Here is a 15762-nt window from a genome sequence, read left to right as displayed (position 1 = left end):
GTCTACCATGTCAGCTTTCCTTCCTTACTCTGCGAATACATTTCAGTCATTTCTGGCACAAGCACAGTCTTTGCTTCAGCATGCAAGCAGAGGAAAACTGACAGAGGAAGGAAAAGGTCCGTGTCCAGACACATAAACACACATAAAAAGAGCAAGAAGCGTGCCACGGACACGGAGCCAGCTGCGTGCAGACCTTTTCCCAACTTTGGCCAAAATAAATCACAGCTCTCACTTTCGGCACCCAGAGCCTCAGTGCAAACTTGAGCAGCGGAGCAGGGCTGGAGCGAGGTGAAGGAGGGAAAGGAATCCCGAGCTGTTTGCGCCGCACGGTCCCTGCAGGTACAGGAGCCCCGAGGCTCTCCCGGCCCCTGCCGAGCCCGGGCCGCCGCTCCTCGCTCGGGCCGCGGAACGGCCCGGCCTGCGCGGAGCTGCCGCCCTGCCCCGGCACGAACCCATGGGTTTATTTTTCCCAACCACCTTAGTAATGAGGGTGTTGGTAGGGAGTTTTCCTGCCCTCTCGCGTAGGGAACCCTTCCCTCACAAAAACCACCCCTCCCTTTTTCCTTGGCGTGGACCGGAGCAGCGGTGTCACGGTGCCTGCCCGGCCTCGGCAGCCGGAGGGAGCAGGGCAGGCACTGACCACGAGTTAAGGTCGGGGGACCCGAGTTTTGCCACCAGCAGCGCCCCGGTATGACACGGGCAACCTCCGTCCCAGCGCGGCTGTGCCCGGCTGAGCCCCCCAGCCCAGCCGAACCCGGGGACAAGGGGTGACAAACACAGCTCTGGACCATGTGCGAAGCGATGGCCCCAGCGCGGGGCTCCAGACCCTGCTGGTCTCTGCGACCCCCCGAGCGCTGGCAAGTTTGGGGGCTCCCCCAGCCCCGAAAGCGGGGTGCGCCCAGCCCCGGGCCCCCCGAGCAGCGGCAGCCGCACACAGCCCGCCGGGAGGGGGATGCGACAGCGCCGGGGCAGCGAGGTGACACGGGGGGTCACCCCCAGCGGGGTCACCTGCCCGGCCCCGGCGAGAGCGGCGGCACCGCGACCCGGCTGCCCGGGGACGCGGCGGGTGGGCGGGGAACGGAGGGCAGGGCAGGGACGGCGGCTCACCGGAGCCGGGGCTGCCCGGGGCGGGGAATCCCCCGCGGCGGAGCGGGCCCGGGCGGCGGAGGGCGCGGGGGTGGGGGGGGACGCGCGCTCCGGGCTCTCACCAGATGAAGTCGGTGCAGTGGCTGCAGAAGGTGGGCTGCTTGAAGAAGCGCGCGATGAATTTGTGCTCCTTCACCTCGTGCACGTTCTTCTGCCTCAGGGCGCCCTTGCGAGCGAAGCGCCGCGCCGCCTCCGGGTCGGCGCCGGGCTCGGAGCCCGGGAACACGTCGGCCATAGCGCCTCCTCCCCACCCCCCGCCGCTCCGGGAGTCGCCGCCCCGACGTCCGCCCCGTCCGGCGGCCGCCGAGCCTCTGGCAACGGCGGCGCTGGGCGCTGCCTCCCGCTCCCGGCCTGACGTCGGAGCGGAGGAGGATCCCGAGCCCTCTCGCCGGCTGCTCCGCCCGCGGCTGAGCGAGCGAGCCCCCGGCCGGGGCGGGGCGGGCGCGGGGCCGCCCCCGCCGGGGAGCGCCGGGGGAGAACGGGGGGGCGGCCGCACCTGCTGGCCCTCGTCAGCTCCCGCAGCGCGCCCGGGGCGCTCCCACACACACACAGAGCCCAGGTGCTCTCACACACACCGGGCTCACTCTCACACACACAGAGCCCAGGCGCTCTCACACACACCGGGCTCTCTCTCACACACACAGAGCCCAGGTGCTCTCACACACACCGGGCTCACTCTCACACACACAGAGCCCAGGTGCTCTCACACACACCGGGCTCACTCTCACACACACAGAGCCCAGGTGCTCTCACACACACCGGGCTCACTCTCACACACACAGAGCCCAGGTGCTCTCACACACACCGGGCTCACTCACACACACACACACCCCCTAGGTGCTCTCACACACACCGGGCTCACTCTCACACACACAGAGCCCAGGTGCTCTCACACACACCGGGCTCTCTCTCACACACACACACACAGAGCCCAGGTGCTCTCACACACACCGGGCTCTCTCTCTCACACACACACACAGAGCCCAGGTGCTCTCACACACACCGGGCTCTCTCTCACACACACAGAGCCCAGTTGCTCTCACACACACCGGGCTCTCTCTCACACACACAGAGCCCAGGTGCTCTCACACACACCGGGCTCTCTCTCACACACACAGAGCCCAGGTGCTCTCACACACACCGGGCTCTCTCTCTCACACACACACACACACCCTAGGTGCTCTCACACACACAGAGGCTCTCTCTTACACACGCATCGGCGGCTCACACACTCACCGAGGCTCTCACACACACCGGCTCTCCCCGCACACCAGTTCCCCCCAAAACGCACCGATTCCACTCAGGCACACACCGGTTCCTCTGTCTCTCACATTCACCTACACAGGCTTCCCTCACACACAGGCACGCACAAAAGCTCCCCTCACTCACACGCGTACGCTCAGAGGTTCCCTTAAAACACGCACACAGAATCTCCCCTCTCACTTTCTCTCTCTCCCCCCACACTCTCACACACAGAGATTCCCGTGTCACGCACAGACAGAAGATCCCCTCGCACACAGACAAGGTCCCCTCTCACTTTCTCTCTCTCACACACCCAGAGGCTCCCCTCACAGCCCTGCACACAGACCGGCTCCTCTCAGCCCCCAGCTCCCTCCATGCCCACGCAGACACAGCAGCCCGTTCTCTCCTCCCTCACACACTCACACAGCCCCAGGCAGGTCACACACACACAGATTTTACTCGGTTTCAGCCGTGGAAACGCGCACCTCCCTTCCCCGCAGGCAGCAGCAGCACCGTGACCTCCATCCCTGCTCCCACCGCTGCCTCCCTCCGCTGCCCGGACCGGCACAGCCGCCCCCCGGCACAGCCACCGCCGGGGTGGTGTCACAGGGCACGGGGAGCCTGCCCCGCGCTGCCCCGGCCGCCTGCGCCACACGCGCTTCCTGCACCCACCCGAGAATCGTTATTCCTGCGCCACAACAAACAGAGTGCAGCCCCGTGCTCTGCCCCACACACCTTTCCCCTTCCTGCCGCTCTCAAACGCAGCCACAGCCGTGTGAGCGCCGAACCGCCGTGCCTCGCAGCACCACAGGACGTCCTGCCACTGTGCCAGGGATCTTTATGTATCGATGTAAATATCCCGCAGTATTTCTCACTTCAATACAAAATCCTCAGCAAAAAGAGCAGGAAACATTCGCCAAGTCTCTTTCTCTCATTAGGACATTCAGCACATACACAACAGACTTTTACCTTGGTTTTATGTCATCAAGTATTCCATAAAGTAATGGACCTGCTCATCTTCATTTATGCACATTACGCACAAAATATTCCCAACTCTCTGGATACAGAAACCTCTGCCCATGGTATCCTCTCATATTAATACACTCAGAAAAATCATGACTGTGCTAATGTAAAACCACAATATATACATAAAGAAACCAAGTATTAATCATATTGTTTTTAATAAATGTTATTCCCGTGGTTACAAATTTACACATATGGGAAATAAATGCATGTTAAAAGTTCTACCCCAGTGTAGCTACACACTCATCTGTCTGTGTAAGCATGTGTAAGATGTTTTATTTCACAAGAATGAAAGCCAGCTAATTAACTCAAATTAAGTCTTATTTGCTGATGGGAAAAGTGCACATGGACACTCAGCACAGAACAGAAATAACTTGCTACATACTATCTTAATTGAAAAGCCTCAGTTTCTGGGTGCAACTTGGCAGAACTGGAATGTCCATGGCATTTCACCAAATAACCAATGGCAGGGATGGCCCCACTTTTCTCTAAACTTAGAGAATCACACCAGATGCCCTGGAAACTGTTGCCATATGCCCTTGCTTCATGGATTTTATTTTGTGAGCAACTACTTCCAAATTTGATCTGAAATCCAATGAAATATAAAGATTTTTAATTTGGCCTCCACCTATTCTGCACATGTTTCAAATCTCTTCTTCCTCTTGAGAGGGAATAGATTTTTCTTGCCTTAATCAATTTATGCCAAAGCATGCGGAGCACCAAGAAACATTTTGTACTCTCGTTAAGGGTTCTATCAAGAAACATGAGACGTGTTTATTTCCATTCCTTTTGTGCTGTATCACAAACATAGCCACCAAAACTGGAGAATCTGAAAGAGACACAACTTGGATTACATCGGGTTTGGGGCAATCTGCTTATTTTGTTGTTCCTTAAAATCTCACAGACCTGCTGAATCATTTTGGATTCCAGTTTCTTTCCTGCCACTGACTCTGGACCAGATTCATTCACTGAAACACTGGCGAGTGTGCCAGGCTCGTGGCAGGCCCCAGGGAAGAGCCAAATGGCACAAGTCATGGCACTACAGCATCACAGTAGGATCGCTTTCCTGTCTGTCTCTGTAAAGCATCTAGTCCATCTCAAACCTCGCAATTATTTGTACATCGTGACTAGACACACTGGGCAAAGAAAAACTCCAATATGTGTGCCCAGACAACCAGGTAAACCCTTACAACACATCCTTGCCCTACTGTATTTAACACACAACTCCTTTTACTGCTGCAGTTTGGATACACGGCACTTACACAGTGCTTTCATTATATTTTCCTCCAATATCAGGCTTTGTCACCATGGCCAGGCCACTCTTACAGTGATGCTACAGGGGCATGGTGTGTTCCACTCCCAGACACCTTTGGGCTGTGCTGTTGTGACACCAGCTCCTCTTGCTGGGAGGTTTTTAATTGCCTGGACACTCATTTTTCCTACTCTGGACTCAGGTCCTGTGGGTGATGCAGGAACTCACCCCTCCTTTGCAAGTAACTGGAGGAAAGACGTCTGCCACCTCTTCCTGAGTGAGCACATTCCCCCAGCAGCTCATGGCCTGCTCTTCTGCCCAGGGGAGTGTTTGCAATTTGCTTCTGGTTCAGGCCATCTGGACGAGGAGTCAGCATTTTCACTGTTTGTGTTCAGGCATATACATGGCCATTAAATCAGAGCACCAGCTTTTCCAACCTCCTGGCCAGCAGCTTCAGAATTCCTGACTCCAAAGTGCCATTTATGGGCTCTTCTCATAGCAAATTTACTCCTGTATGGCTATTTGGATAATATCCTAGAGACTGTCACTGATAGAAGTTCCCATTGGATGATTTACAAGGTTTTTTTTTTTTTTTCTCTGAAACATTTGATTATTGCTGTAACAAGCACAACTTCTGAAGTTCTTTCTATATTTCCATCGATACCACCCTAGGTCTGTAAAAGTGCATCTGGGTTCATTTTGAAAAAGGTTTCTCCTGAAATGTCTTTGCTTTTACTCATCTGCTGGAACAGTAATCCACCGTCTGCATCACTTTTTAATCAAAAAGCAGTAAAAAAGGAAACGTATCAGGCTCTGTTCTGCCTCAGGTCCATTCAAAGGGAGCCAAGGAGAACACCTCCATCAACTGTTTTGGCAGCTGTGACTGTTTTATTATTTCCTGCTTCTGAGAAATACTCAGCCAACAGGAATAACTTCCTGCTATAAGGAGGCCTATAAGGAAGTTCACAAGCCAATTCCTTCTCACATTTCAAAGCAAATCACAACTGCTTCCCTCTCTAGAGAGTCAGGGGGACAAGTGTCTATTTTCCAAAGCCCTTTTAGGAAGGATGGTTGCAACACTGCTGCCTACAAATTATTTGCTTCACCCAATCTCATCTTCCAAAGGAATTTCCACGGGGCCAGCTCATGAGACATCTCCACCAGCAACTGTTGTGGGATAATTACTTGCCATAATTAGGTCAAAATCAGTTCCAGTTTCCATTAATTCACAGACTTCTTATTATAAACTAAGGAGCCAGGTTTTCCTAATTTATTTTTTCCATGCAATATAAACTTTGTTTCTCTCTTTGTCTGAAATCACGCATCAAGTTTAATGTTGAAGCTCCCATTCTTGAGTTTATCATGTTTTAACCAGTCCTGGTTTTCTACTACAAATTCATTAAAAAAAAAAATCCAACAACAACAAAAAAAGCATGTTCATTGTTCTTACCCCTGCTTTGGCAACAATATACCTTAAATGTTTCCAAAAAAAATAGAAAAAGGTAGGCTGTGGTAACATAAACAGATACATTTCTGAAAGAAGCTGTCTGTCTTTTATCCCAGTGGTGAGGAGATGGAAATAATTTTCTCTCAGCGTGGGTTTCTGCATCTTTCTGTGTCTTTTAGCATCTGTGTTTAGAGTCCCCACAACTTTATCCCTGTCTCTACAGTTACACTTGTCCTCCTCTCTGCCCCTTTCCCCTCAAAGTTCCTCAGAGTGCAGGTTGGGAAGCCCTGGGTCACGAGACAGGTTTTATTATTAAATTATTCCATGTGACAGACAGCTTGTTTACACAGGCCCGTGCTGCATTAAAATACAGTCAAAAAGAACACTAAGTACAGGGGAAAAAAAAAAAAGTCCTGTGAGAGATGAAATGTCACAGAAAGAGTATTTCTGAAAAAATTCTGGGGAAAAGAAAAATGGTAACTTATAATAATTAATAATTTCCCAGGGATGAAACTGCAGTCCATCAATATGTCCTAATCAGGAAAATCCTCCTTCCCATTGTGACAGATAAATGATGCTCTTATTTTGAGTTTCCTTGAAAGCCTTGCAAACCCCATTCCTCATGCAAATAGCTTGTGCATTATCCTCATAGCAGCTCTCTATAGAATTGGAAATAAATGGCTGATCATATACAGAACATTGAGTGTAAAACAGTTTTTTTTATATCAGAGTTATCAGAATTCTGAGTGACAACCCATTACTTTCTTTTCTCATATCTCAGGAGTATGAGGAGCATGGTAAAATCTCTCCTAGTTATAGAGCTTGATGCTGTTACACACTGAAGAGTGATGGGGGTCCTTTGGGATGTTTCCTGGATTTTGTTGCTTTCCAGATTGTACAAACAAAAATTTCTGCCTCAGCTGGAGTATTTGCTGTCTTTGTTGTTTTGCTGATTTTGTCCTTCCCACCGGCAGTCACTCTGGAAAAATTTTGAATATCTCTTCCAAAAAGGAATTCACACCCTTTTGAGTGCATCAGAACAATTCTCTGGTGTAGGCAAACTTTCGGTCTTCAACTGTACACACAAAAAAAGGCAGAAAGACTGAGACTTTGAAATCCAAACAAAGCGCTCAAACCATGTGGAAAAAACAAACTGCTCTTGTACCAGCTAAACAAGGGAGCCTCTGTGATTTATTTAGAGAAACATGGGGCACAGGTTTGTAAGGAACAAAGTAGATGGGTTTGGCCAGGGCCAGCTGACCCCTGGAATTCCTTGCCCAGAAGAACCAAACCCACGGGACCAGTGCTGGTGCAGGGTGTGAGCGTGGGCTCGGGGCAGTGGGGTGGCCTGGGACAGACAGGAATTAGATGCCACAGGCCAAACACAGCACATGGGTGGCTCAGAAAGTTCCCCAAGTGGAAAATGCTCAGAAAGTGAGAGATCCTCTGGAGGAACTATCAAGGATCTGGCAGAGACAAAGCACTGGTGGCCCTGCCTGAGCCACCACCCCCATCACCATTTCTAGGACCTTCTTTTTTTTCTTTGTTAAAAAAAAAAATACTCTATTACTGCCAGTTGACCAAAATAACCCTCCAAACTCTATTTTCCCACCCAGTTTTTGGATTAGAGTGTAAGCTGTACCTGGAGGGTTTAGGTTTGCAGGTCAAGGCCCTCTGTAGGTACACATGGGGTGAGGCCTTGACAAGCAGAGTGTGTCACTGTCCTGAAACCTTCTGGTGACACTGTTGGAATCTCCCAAGGGCTTTAGGGCTTTCCTGATGTTAAACTGCTACAAAGAGTAAGTGACTTTGTACTGCTGCATGGCTGGGAAACATCAGCTCCAGAATATCAGCCTGTGAAGCAGCAGAGAGCTCCTGGCAGAGCAGGACGAGACCGTTTCCTTTTGGGGTGAACACAGATCAGGGAATCCCAGAGTCACTGAGGCTGGAAAAGCCCTCCAAGACCACCAAGTCCAACCTGTGAGTGATCCTCACCTTGCCCCCAGCACTGAGTGCCATGTCCAGGCCTTCCTTGGACACCTCCAGGGATGGGGATTCCAAACCTCTCTTTGCAGCCCTCTCCAATTCCTAACCATCCTTTCCATGAAGAATTGTTTCCTGATGTCCAACCTGAACTTCCCCTGCTTGAGGCTGAGCTTTATCTTCGCTGGCACTGAAGCCAAAGTGAAATTTTCAACCATTTCAAGGTGAGCAGAAAGGTGTGGGCTATTTTATTTACCATATTCCCACAAATCTTCAATTGAAAGGGATGATTATTTTGCAAGAGCAGAATTTTGCCTTGTGAAGATGAATTGTAAATAGTTATTATGTATATCATACTGCAACTCATCATTTCTGACAGGTCAATAGCATTTATCAGAGACACAAGAAACAGCAACTTTCATGTTGTATTTTGTTTATTCCAGAGAATAAATGTAAGAGAAAAACAAAATTGTGTCAGCTGGAATATGCAGGATATTCACTTCTTTTCCTGTGCCCCCCCTCTATTATGTCATGTTGGTGCAGGGAAAGCAGAATGCCATTTCCAATGGTAAGATTTCCAATTATACCACGTCCGTCTGTGCTCTGCACAAGTGTTTACACTCCTGGAAACACTAATAACTGAAATGGCAAGAGTTTGGCTGGACAAACAGAGCTTTAAAACATTTGTTTAATTTAGAAAGACTGAGAAGTGACAACACTGACGCACAAAACAAGCTAACATTAATTTCAAAAAAACATTTCCAAAGCCCAGAGTGGTGAAAAATGAAGAGTGGAAAACCTCTGTGCCACAAAGAGGGAAGGAGAGGCAGGATTCTCTTTGCACTGAACATTCATTCAACTCCCCAATAGAATTTACATTTAAGAAAAAGAAAAAAAGAAGCAGAAGCAATCCTTTAATGACAGTGGGGACTATTTTTGGTCTTTTAATACAATATTGTGGATTAAAGACTGGAAAGATTAGCAGACTAATACATATCATAACAAGGAACATCTCCTCAGGTGGCTCTGAGTCAGTCTCATTCAAGTTCACAAGCTATTGTGACCTCAACAGCCCAAAATTTCTATCTGGATGTAAATAAAATCATTGACTATTTACATATTATTTAGAGATTTCAACATGAATTTCATTAAGATGGTTTTCTTCCAGAAAATGTAATTTTAAAAATCAAACATGTCACCCACAATGCTGTTAAGAAAAAAGAAAGACAACTCAGGGCATTCTGTATGAAAGTGCCAGTGGCTTTTATTCCAGATATGTTATGCCTGTGAGACAAGAGCTGGGTTTCTTGGTTTAAAAAGGTTTTGAACAGTGGTTGAACAAACTTGTACAGAGGAATAATATTATTTAACTTGACTATAGCCTGATAACCATGAAAAAAAAGTCCTTAATATTAATGACCACATAATTAGATGACATGAGGGAGAAAAATGAGATTTTTTTTTCTTAGAAATAATAACAAAATATGCAGTGAACATACTTGTGCTTTCTGTGCATTTTCAAGTTCTGTAATAAACACTTTGTAAAGTGTTCATGATCTGTTCTTTCCAAAACATCTGGACATCTTCTCCTTTCAAGACTTGAATTTATGAGAATGTCACTGATATCAGTCCCGGCAATGCTGGAACGATTGCAATTTTATTTCACTCCTGTTGCCAAAATGCTGGCAGCATCATTCTGTCTTCCTGGGCAGTGAAAAAAATCTCCATGTGCAATGAATAAAAGAAAAATGACCTCTGATATTTATTTTTGTTATTTTTACAGAAGATTTACAAAATAAATGCAAAACTCCAAGCAGAGCTTGCTGATGGTGCAGATCACACGACCAGAATCAGAATTTTTCGAGATTCACACACATGTGGAGATTGTCAAAGCAGCTGAGTCAAAGATTTCCAGATTGTCAAAGCCTTCTGGAAACCACAAGACAGAGCTGCATCTTCCAAAGAAACTGACACACCAAAAATGTACTTTAATAAAGTGAGCACTTTTAAAAGCATGGCCTTCATTTCATGTCCAAATAGGATTTGAGCCCTTCAGAAAATCTGATTCCAGTTATTTATACCGGCCCCTCCAAAATCTGCTTCCTCTTAGGAAAGCTTCCCCTTGGATTTATTGCTGCAGATTAGAGGCTGGAACAAAGGGAAATGAGTTTATTGAGATCTTCCTAATGGTTCCCAGCACAAAAGAAGCATCCCTGTGGTACAGCAGAAATCTGTAACAGGATCCAGACACAGAATAATGCCACGAGCATCGGGCACAGCCTCACCCCAGAGGTGGAGGAGCAGCTTCAACAGCAGCAAGACGTTTCCAGAAAAATCCTTAGCTCACCGCAAACCCGCAGCATTGTGTTGAAATATTCAAGAGCACTCTCAAACAGCAGCTCGTAAAATCAACGGTCTCCCCTCTGGATCCAACATTACGTGGAGTTTTCAGTTCTGAGACTGTTTTTAGATTCTTCAGGCTTGTCAGTCAACAGTGAAATGAGGAATCTCCCCCTTCGGAGTAACTTGCTAAGAATACTAGCATATATATGTTTAAAAAGAAGGGACTAGATACAAATGTATAAAAATATATTCTGTTTATTTAATATAGATATTTATCTTATATGTTATAAGTTTTATTTGTTATATAAAACATATGTGTTATATATTATAATAGACATTATCTATTATAAAAATATACAAGAAAAAAAATCTCAGCCAACTGTTTGTGTAGATTAATAAAGATCTGGGGGGAAAAAACCCTAATCTTGCAATTGTATATAAACTGATCCGAATCACATATTAAAACACTGATAAAACCCCATTTTAAAAAGCCTCAGATGAAACCAATGACAAGACTTGGACCGGCGTGGGAAGGGCTTGGATCACCATAAGGGAGATCAGTATCCACTTTTTGATTACACTGCACAGGAACTGAGTCACAAAGAAGGTAGATTTAATCATCCGGCACGCTCTGGCCTCGGGCCCAGGGAGAATTTCCCAGCTGATATCTGTGGCTCACACAGATCCCAGGGTCTCTCTGGACTGGGATGGATTGGAAGTCTCTGACAGGGCATTGATCCCAGACACGCCTGTTCAGCGGGGTTTTAACGTGGGTGAATATCCCAGACAGCTCCTCCATGCCTGATCCTCTTATCCATCACTTGGGAACGCCACAGAGTGGCAGGAAATAAATCTGGTGCTGGCTGGGCTCTGGGACAGCGCCGTGGCACCGTGCCAGGGCAGGGCTGGACAGAAATCCTGGCTCGGGGTCACGCCAGGGTGAGCCTGGCCAGGGTTCTCTGCCAGGGCACAGGGTGGCAAAATGATAATGACAGTTTGATGTAGTCAGTGTAAAGTGCTTTCTGGTGCTTTCTGCAGCACAGAGTGCTCCCTGGAGAACCTGCAGCAGATCCTGGCCACGCCTGACCTCTCTCCAGCTTGTAGACAAGGTGACAACCACAGGCAATACACATATATATATATAAAATAATAATATAAAAAATAGGTCAGATGCTGCTGTCACGGAAACCTGTGGCACTCGGCATACATAGAAAGTGGAAGAATAATGATGAAGAGAATCTTGAAAGCTTTGTTGCAAGCTTGCTGGGAGAAGAGAAGCAGTTTGGCTTGAGCGCGGAGAGCACCCTGGCTCTGAGGCTTCTCTTTTCTCTCTTTTTCTTCTTTTCTCTCTGATGGCTTCTCCCTGGAATGCACTGAGGAGAAGGCAAAAAGGTGGGACCAGCCAAAAGAAAGGAGAGAAAGTCTGTTCCTCCATGCTGTGCTTTTACACTGACATCTCAAAAGTTGTCCCTTGCAGATCTGCTCCCTGCAGATTCAAACTCTCACCGAGAATCATTTGCCCCTGAGGCTTCATAATTAGATATTCCTGAGGAAGAAATTTAACACAAGATTTTTTTAGACTGCATTTAGATAAATTTATCAGAGGAACAGACTGTTTCACAATATTTGGGTCACAGCAGAACTGTGAGAGAGATTCTCCGGGTTTTCTGTGCAGGAAATGAGAAGGCGGAGAGGAGGAAGGAGCTGTAAAATGCTCTCTGGTTTTGTACACTGTGAGTTTAATGTATGTGAAAACTGGAACACCTTCATGCCTCTGCAGGAGAATACAGGCCTGCTGTCACCTAGAACACTTGTGAGTGCCAGCCCTCTGACATCTCAGATTCACACAGGAATGGGGATTTTAATGCCCACAGTGGGTGCTTAAAGTGATGTAAGATCCAGGACTAAAATCATAATTATTTTGCTAACTTCAGAAAAAAATTCAGAAACATCCGTGGCAACTAGGAATGCAATTTACACCTAAAGTTTTCTACTGAATGAAAATAGTATTTTTAAGAATTATATACTCACTGTTTACTTTTCCTGTGACCAAGACATTCTGTGACTACATGTTTACCTCCAACATCAGAGAATCATTGAATGGTTTGGGTTGGAGGGACCTTAAAGATCATCCTGTTCCAACCCCTTGTTCATGGGCAGGATCACCTTCCACTAGAACAGGCAATATAAAAATAGCAATAAATTTATTTATATATATATAAAATATTTCACTGGAAAATAATACACTGCAAGTGGATCCTGATTTCTGGCTAGCTGAACATGACAACCCAGTCACCAACAGCTGGAACAAGAGAAACAGTGGGAAGAAAGCTGGAATGTGAGTATCTGACCCTTATGGGAGAAGGATGAGATTGCTGGTCCATTGCAGCCCCAAAGGCAGCTTTCCTGCCTGACAGAAATCACAGCAAGCAGGGGTTGGCACACAGGGATGGTTGCACTTTATCAGAGACACAAGAAACAGCAACTTTCATGTTGTATTTTGTTTATTCCAGAGAATAAATGTAAGAGAAAAACAAAATTGTGTCAGCTGGAATATGCAGTTTATTCACTTCTTTTCCTGTGCCACCCCTCTATTATGACATGTTGGTGCAGGGAAAGCAGAATGCCATTTCCAATGGTAAGATTTCCAGTTATACCACATCTTGCTCTGCACAAGTGTTTACACTCCTGGAAGCACTAATAACTGAAATGGCAAGAGTTTGGCTGGACAAACACAGCTTTAAAGCATTTGCTTAATTGTAAATGCACTCAGGCCTCTCCTTAATATTCTTCCTCAGTGTCCCCAGTCAGCATATTCCTGTTGATTTGAGAATCTTCTGCATCTTGACCCGGCTGTGTGGTGCACTTTGTGGTTGAAGAGAAGCCATAAAATCTTGAGAGCAGAGGGCAGTGCAGACCCAGCCCTCAGTGTCCAGCAGGACAAACCCCCAGCACGTCTGTGCCAGGAGCAGAGTGACACATCCTACACCTCCAGGAAAATCAGCATCAACCAGAGAAGCAGAACAGCAGCTTAGAGGGAGGACAGAAGGTCATTAGCTGGCAACTGTTCCCTCACTGACCCTCAGTCTGCCTGCTCCTTGAAAACCTCCTGCATAATAACTCCAGGGAGACCAATTCCAGTCGAAAGCCTTTGCTTATCTTATTATCTTGTGTCCTGATTATTATAATGTCTTTTCCTACTGTCCTGACAGCTCCAGTTGATCCTAGTGTCAATGAACAATGCTGCTGCACAGATTGCTTTCATCAACAGTTTTCTTTTATTTTTCTCTATTTTTTCCTCCTTTTTCATTTTTACCTTCACTTTCAAGGCCTTTTCTGGCTTATCCTCTTCCTCTCTCCTGTTTCTTGCAGAAACTCCTCTGATCAACCAGCAATGCCAAGCTCCATCATTTAATTGCTGCCTTTTCAAACATTCACTCTGGATCTCTCCTTCACATTTTAGCTGGGCAGTGCCACTCCTGCAAAGGCAGTTTGTTCACATCCTCCTGCATGTTCTAGCACAATGAGACTGCTGGGACACTGATCTGGTCACATCACACTGACTGAAATCCCCTCAGAGTGTTCCTGCACTGCTTTCTCTGCTTGCAGCTGCCATTTCTCTCCTTAGGATATGACATTATCCAGGGCAGAGACCAGCACTCTGCTCTGTGTTCATGAGGTCTCTGATGAAACCAAATTCTGCTTCATTGGTTTGCAGGAGCTGTGATATTAAATAGCTCACATGAGAAAGGAGTGGGCTGGATTTGATGGAAGATCACCTGATGTATATAATTGCACACAATCACAATCACAGCATAACTGGGTCGGTTTTGCTCATGCTGTGCCAAGGTGAATCCATATAATAATAGTCACATTTTCATAGAATCATAGCATCAAAAAATCATAGAATCAAAAAATCATAGAATCACAGAATGGTTTGGGTTGGAAGGGACCTTAAGGATCATCTTATCCACCCTCCAGCCACAGGCAGGGACACCTTCCACTGTTCCAGGCTGCTCCAAGCCCCATCCAGTCTGCCTTGGACACCTCCAGGGATCCAGGGACAGCCACAGCTGCTCTGGGTACCTGTGCCAGAGCCTGCCCACCCTCACAGCCAGGATTTCCTTCCCAATATCCCATCTAACCCTGCCCTCTGGCAGTGGGAAGCCATTCCCTGTGTCCTGTCCCCCCATCCTTGGTCCCAAGTTCCTCTCCAGCTCTCCTGGAGCCCCTTTAGGCTCTGGAAGGGGCTCTGAGCTCTCCCTGGATCCTTCTCTTCTCCAGGTGAGCACCCCCAGCTCTGCCAGCCTGGCTCCAGAGCAGAGGGGCTCCAGTCTCGTGGTTAACTAAGTCCCCTTCTCCAGTTTCTGGAACATGCACAGTTATTTGTAACATACTTTCAGATGTTTCTTATTGCAGAGAAAGAAGTTTTCAAGAAGAATCACAAACATTGGCAGTTACTATGCACGTATACACATAGATATTCATTCCCCTGTCCTTTCACATGCAGTTTTAAATCTCAGTTTTGAGAGCGGTAACGTTTTCACACACAAAATCGATGGAAGATGGATGTGCAGGTAATTTAACTCTTTTCCCTGTTTTTTAGTACAGAAAACGTTGGAATTCCCTGTCCAAGGCAGAGCGCGTTGCGCCCCCTGCTGCGCGCGGGGGGAACTGCGTGTGAGCGACGCCGAAATGCCCCAAATTGTTCCCATCCGTTCCCGGAATTTTAAACACAGAAAAGGACAAAATCCAAACATCGGGCAGATCCACGGAAGGATTTAAACCAGAGGAAATAAATTTCATTAAAGCAGCGTGCCTTGAAGGGAAAAGCTTCTTGTGAAAGAGAGGAGGAAAAAGCAGGCTGTGACAAATGGAAAAATTATCAGATGTAAATACAGAAAATGAAGTCAATCTTTTTCTGTTGGTTTAGCAGTGGTACTTTGCCCTTCGGCACCGTGTATTTGGTAAATACTCTGAGCAGGACATTCACAGCGTTTTCTTTCTGAGAAGAATAGCATGTTCCCAATTGTTTAATGTTGTGGCTAAAATTCATGTTTCAAATACAAACAGAGGAATTTCATAAAACAAAAATAAACAAACTATTGGAGATCCCAGCAGTAAGAGCTTGACATAACCCAACTTCTCTCAGAGCTTCAAATGTCCCTCACTCCCCCTCACAGGCTGTGAGTCAGCAGGGGAGGAGGATACTTAGATTAGAAACACCAAACTGTGGAACAATCATTACACAAATGTTATTTTGGTTGCTCTTCAGATGCTCCTGCAGTTAAAATCTGCTAAATTAGGAGAACTGCAGTGATCAGAA

At 47.1% G+C, this 15762-nt stretch overlaps 1 protein-coding gene across 2 annotated transcripts in view; it reads right to left on the bottom strand.

The window, feature by feature from the left end:
* The window catches only part of PRKCA (protein kinase C alpha), a 147318-nt gene extending 145931 nt beyond the window's left edge, over positions 1–1387 (bottom strand). For both annotated transcript variants that reach the window (XM_053960270.1, XM_053960271.1), the window contains exon 1: positions 1209–1387. In XM_053960270.1, coding sequence (XP_053816245.1) covers positions 1209–1381 — 173 coding nt within the window. In that variant the 5' untranslated portion in view covers positions 1382–1387. The remainder of the gene's footprint in view (positions 1–1208) is intronic.
* Between the last annotated feature and the right edge of the window lie 14375 nt (positions 1388–15762).

Source organism: Vidua chalybeata, chromosome 19 (assembly GCF_026979565.1).
Source record: "Vidua chalybeata isolate OUT-0048 chromosome 19, bVidCha1 merged haplotype, whole genome shotgun sequence".
Classification (NCBI taxonomy): Eukaryota; Metazoa; Chordata; class Aves; order Passeriformes; family Viduidae; genus Vidua; species Vidua chalybeata.
This window is presented reverse-complemented; position numbering and strand designations above follow the sequence as displayed.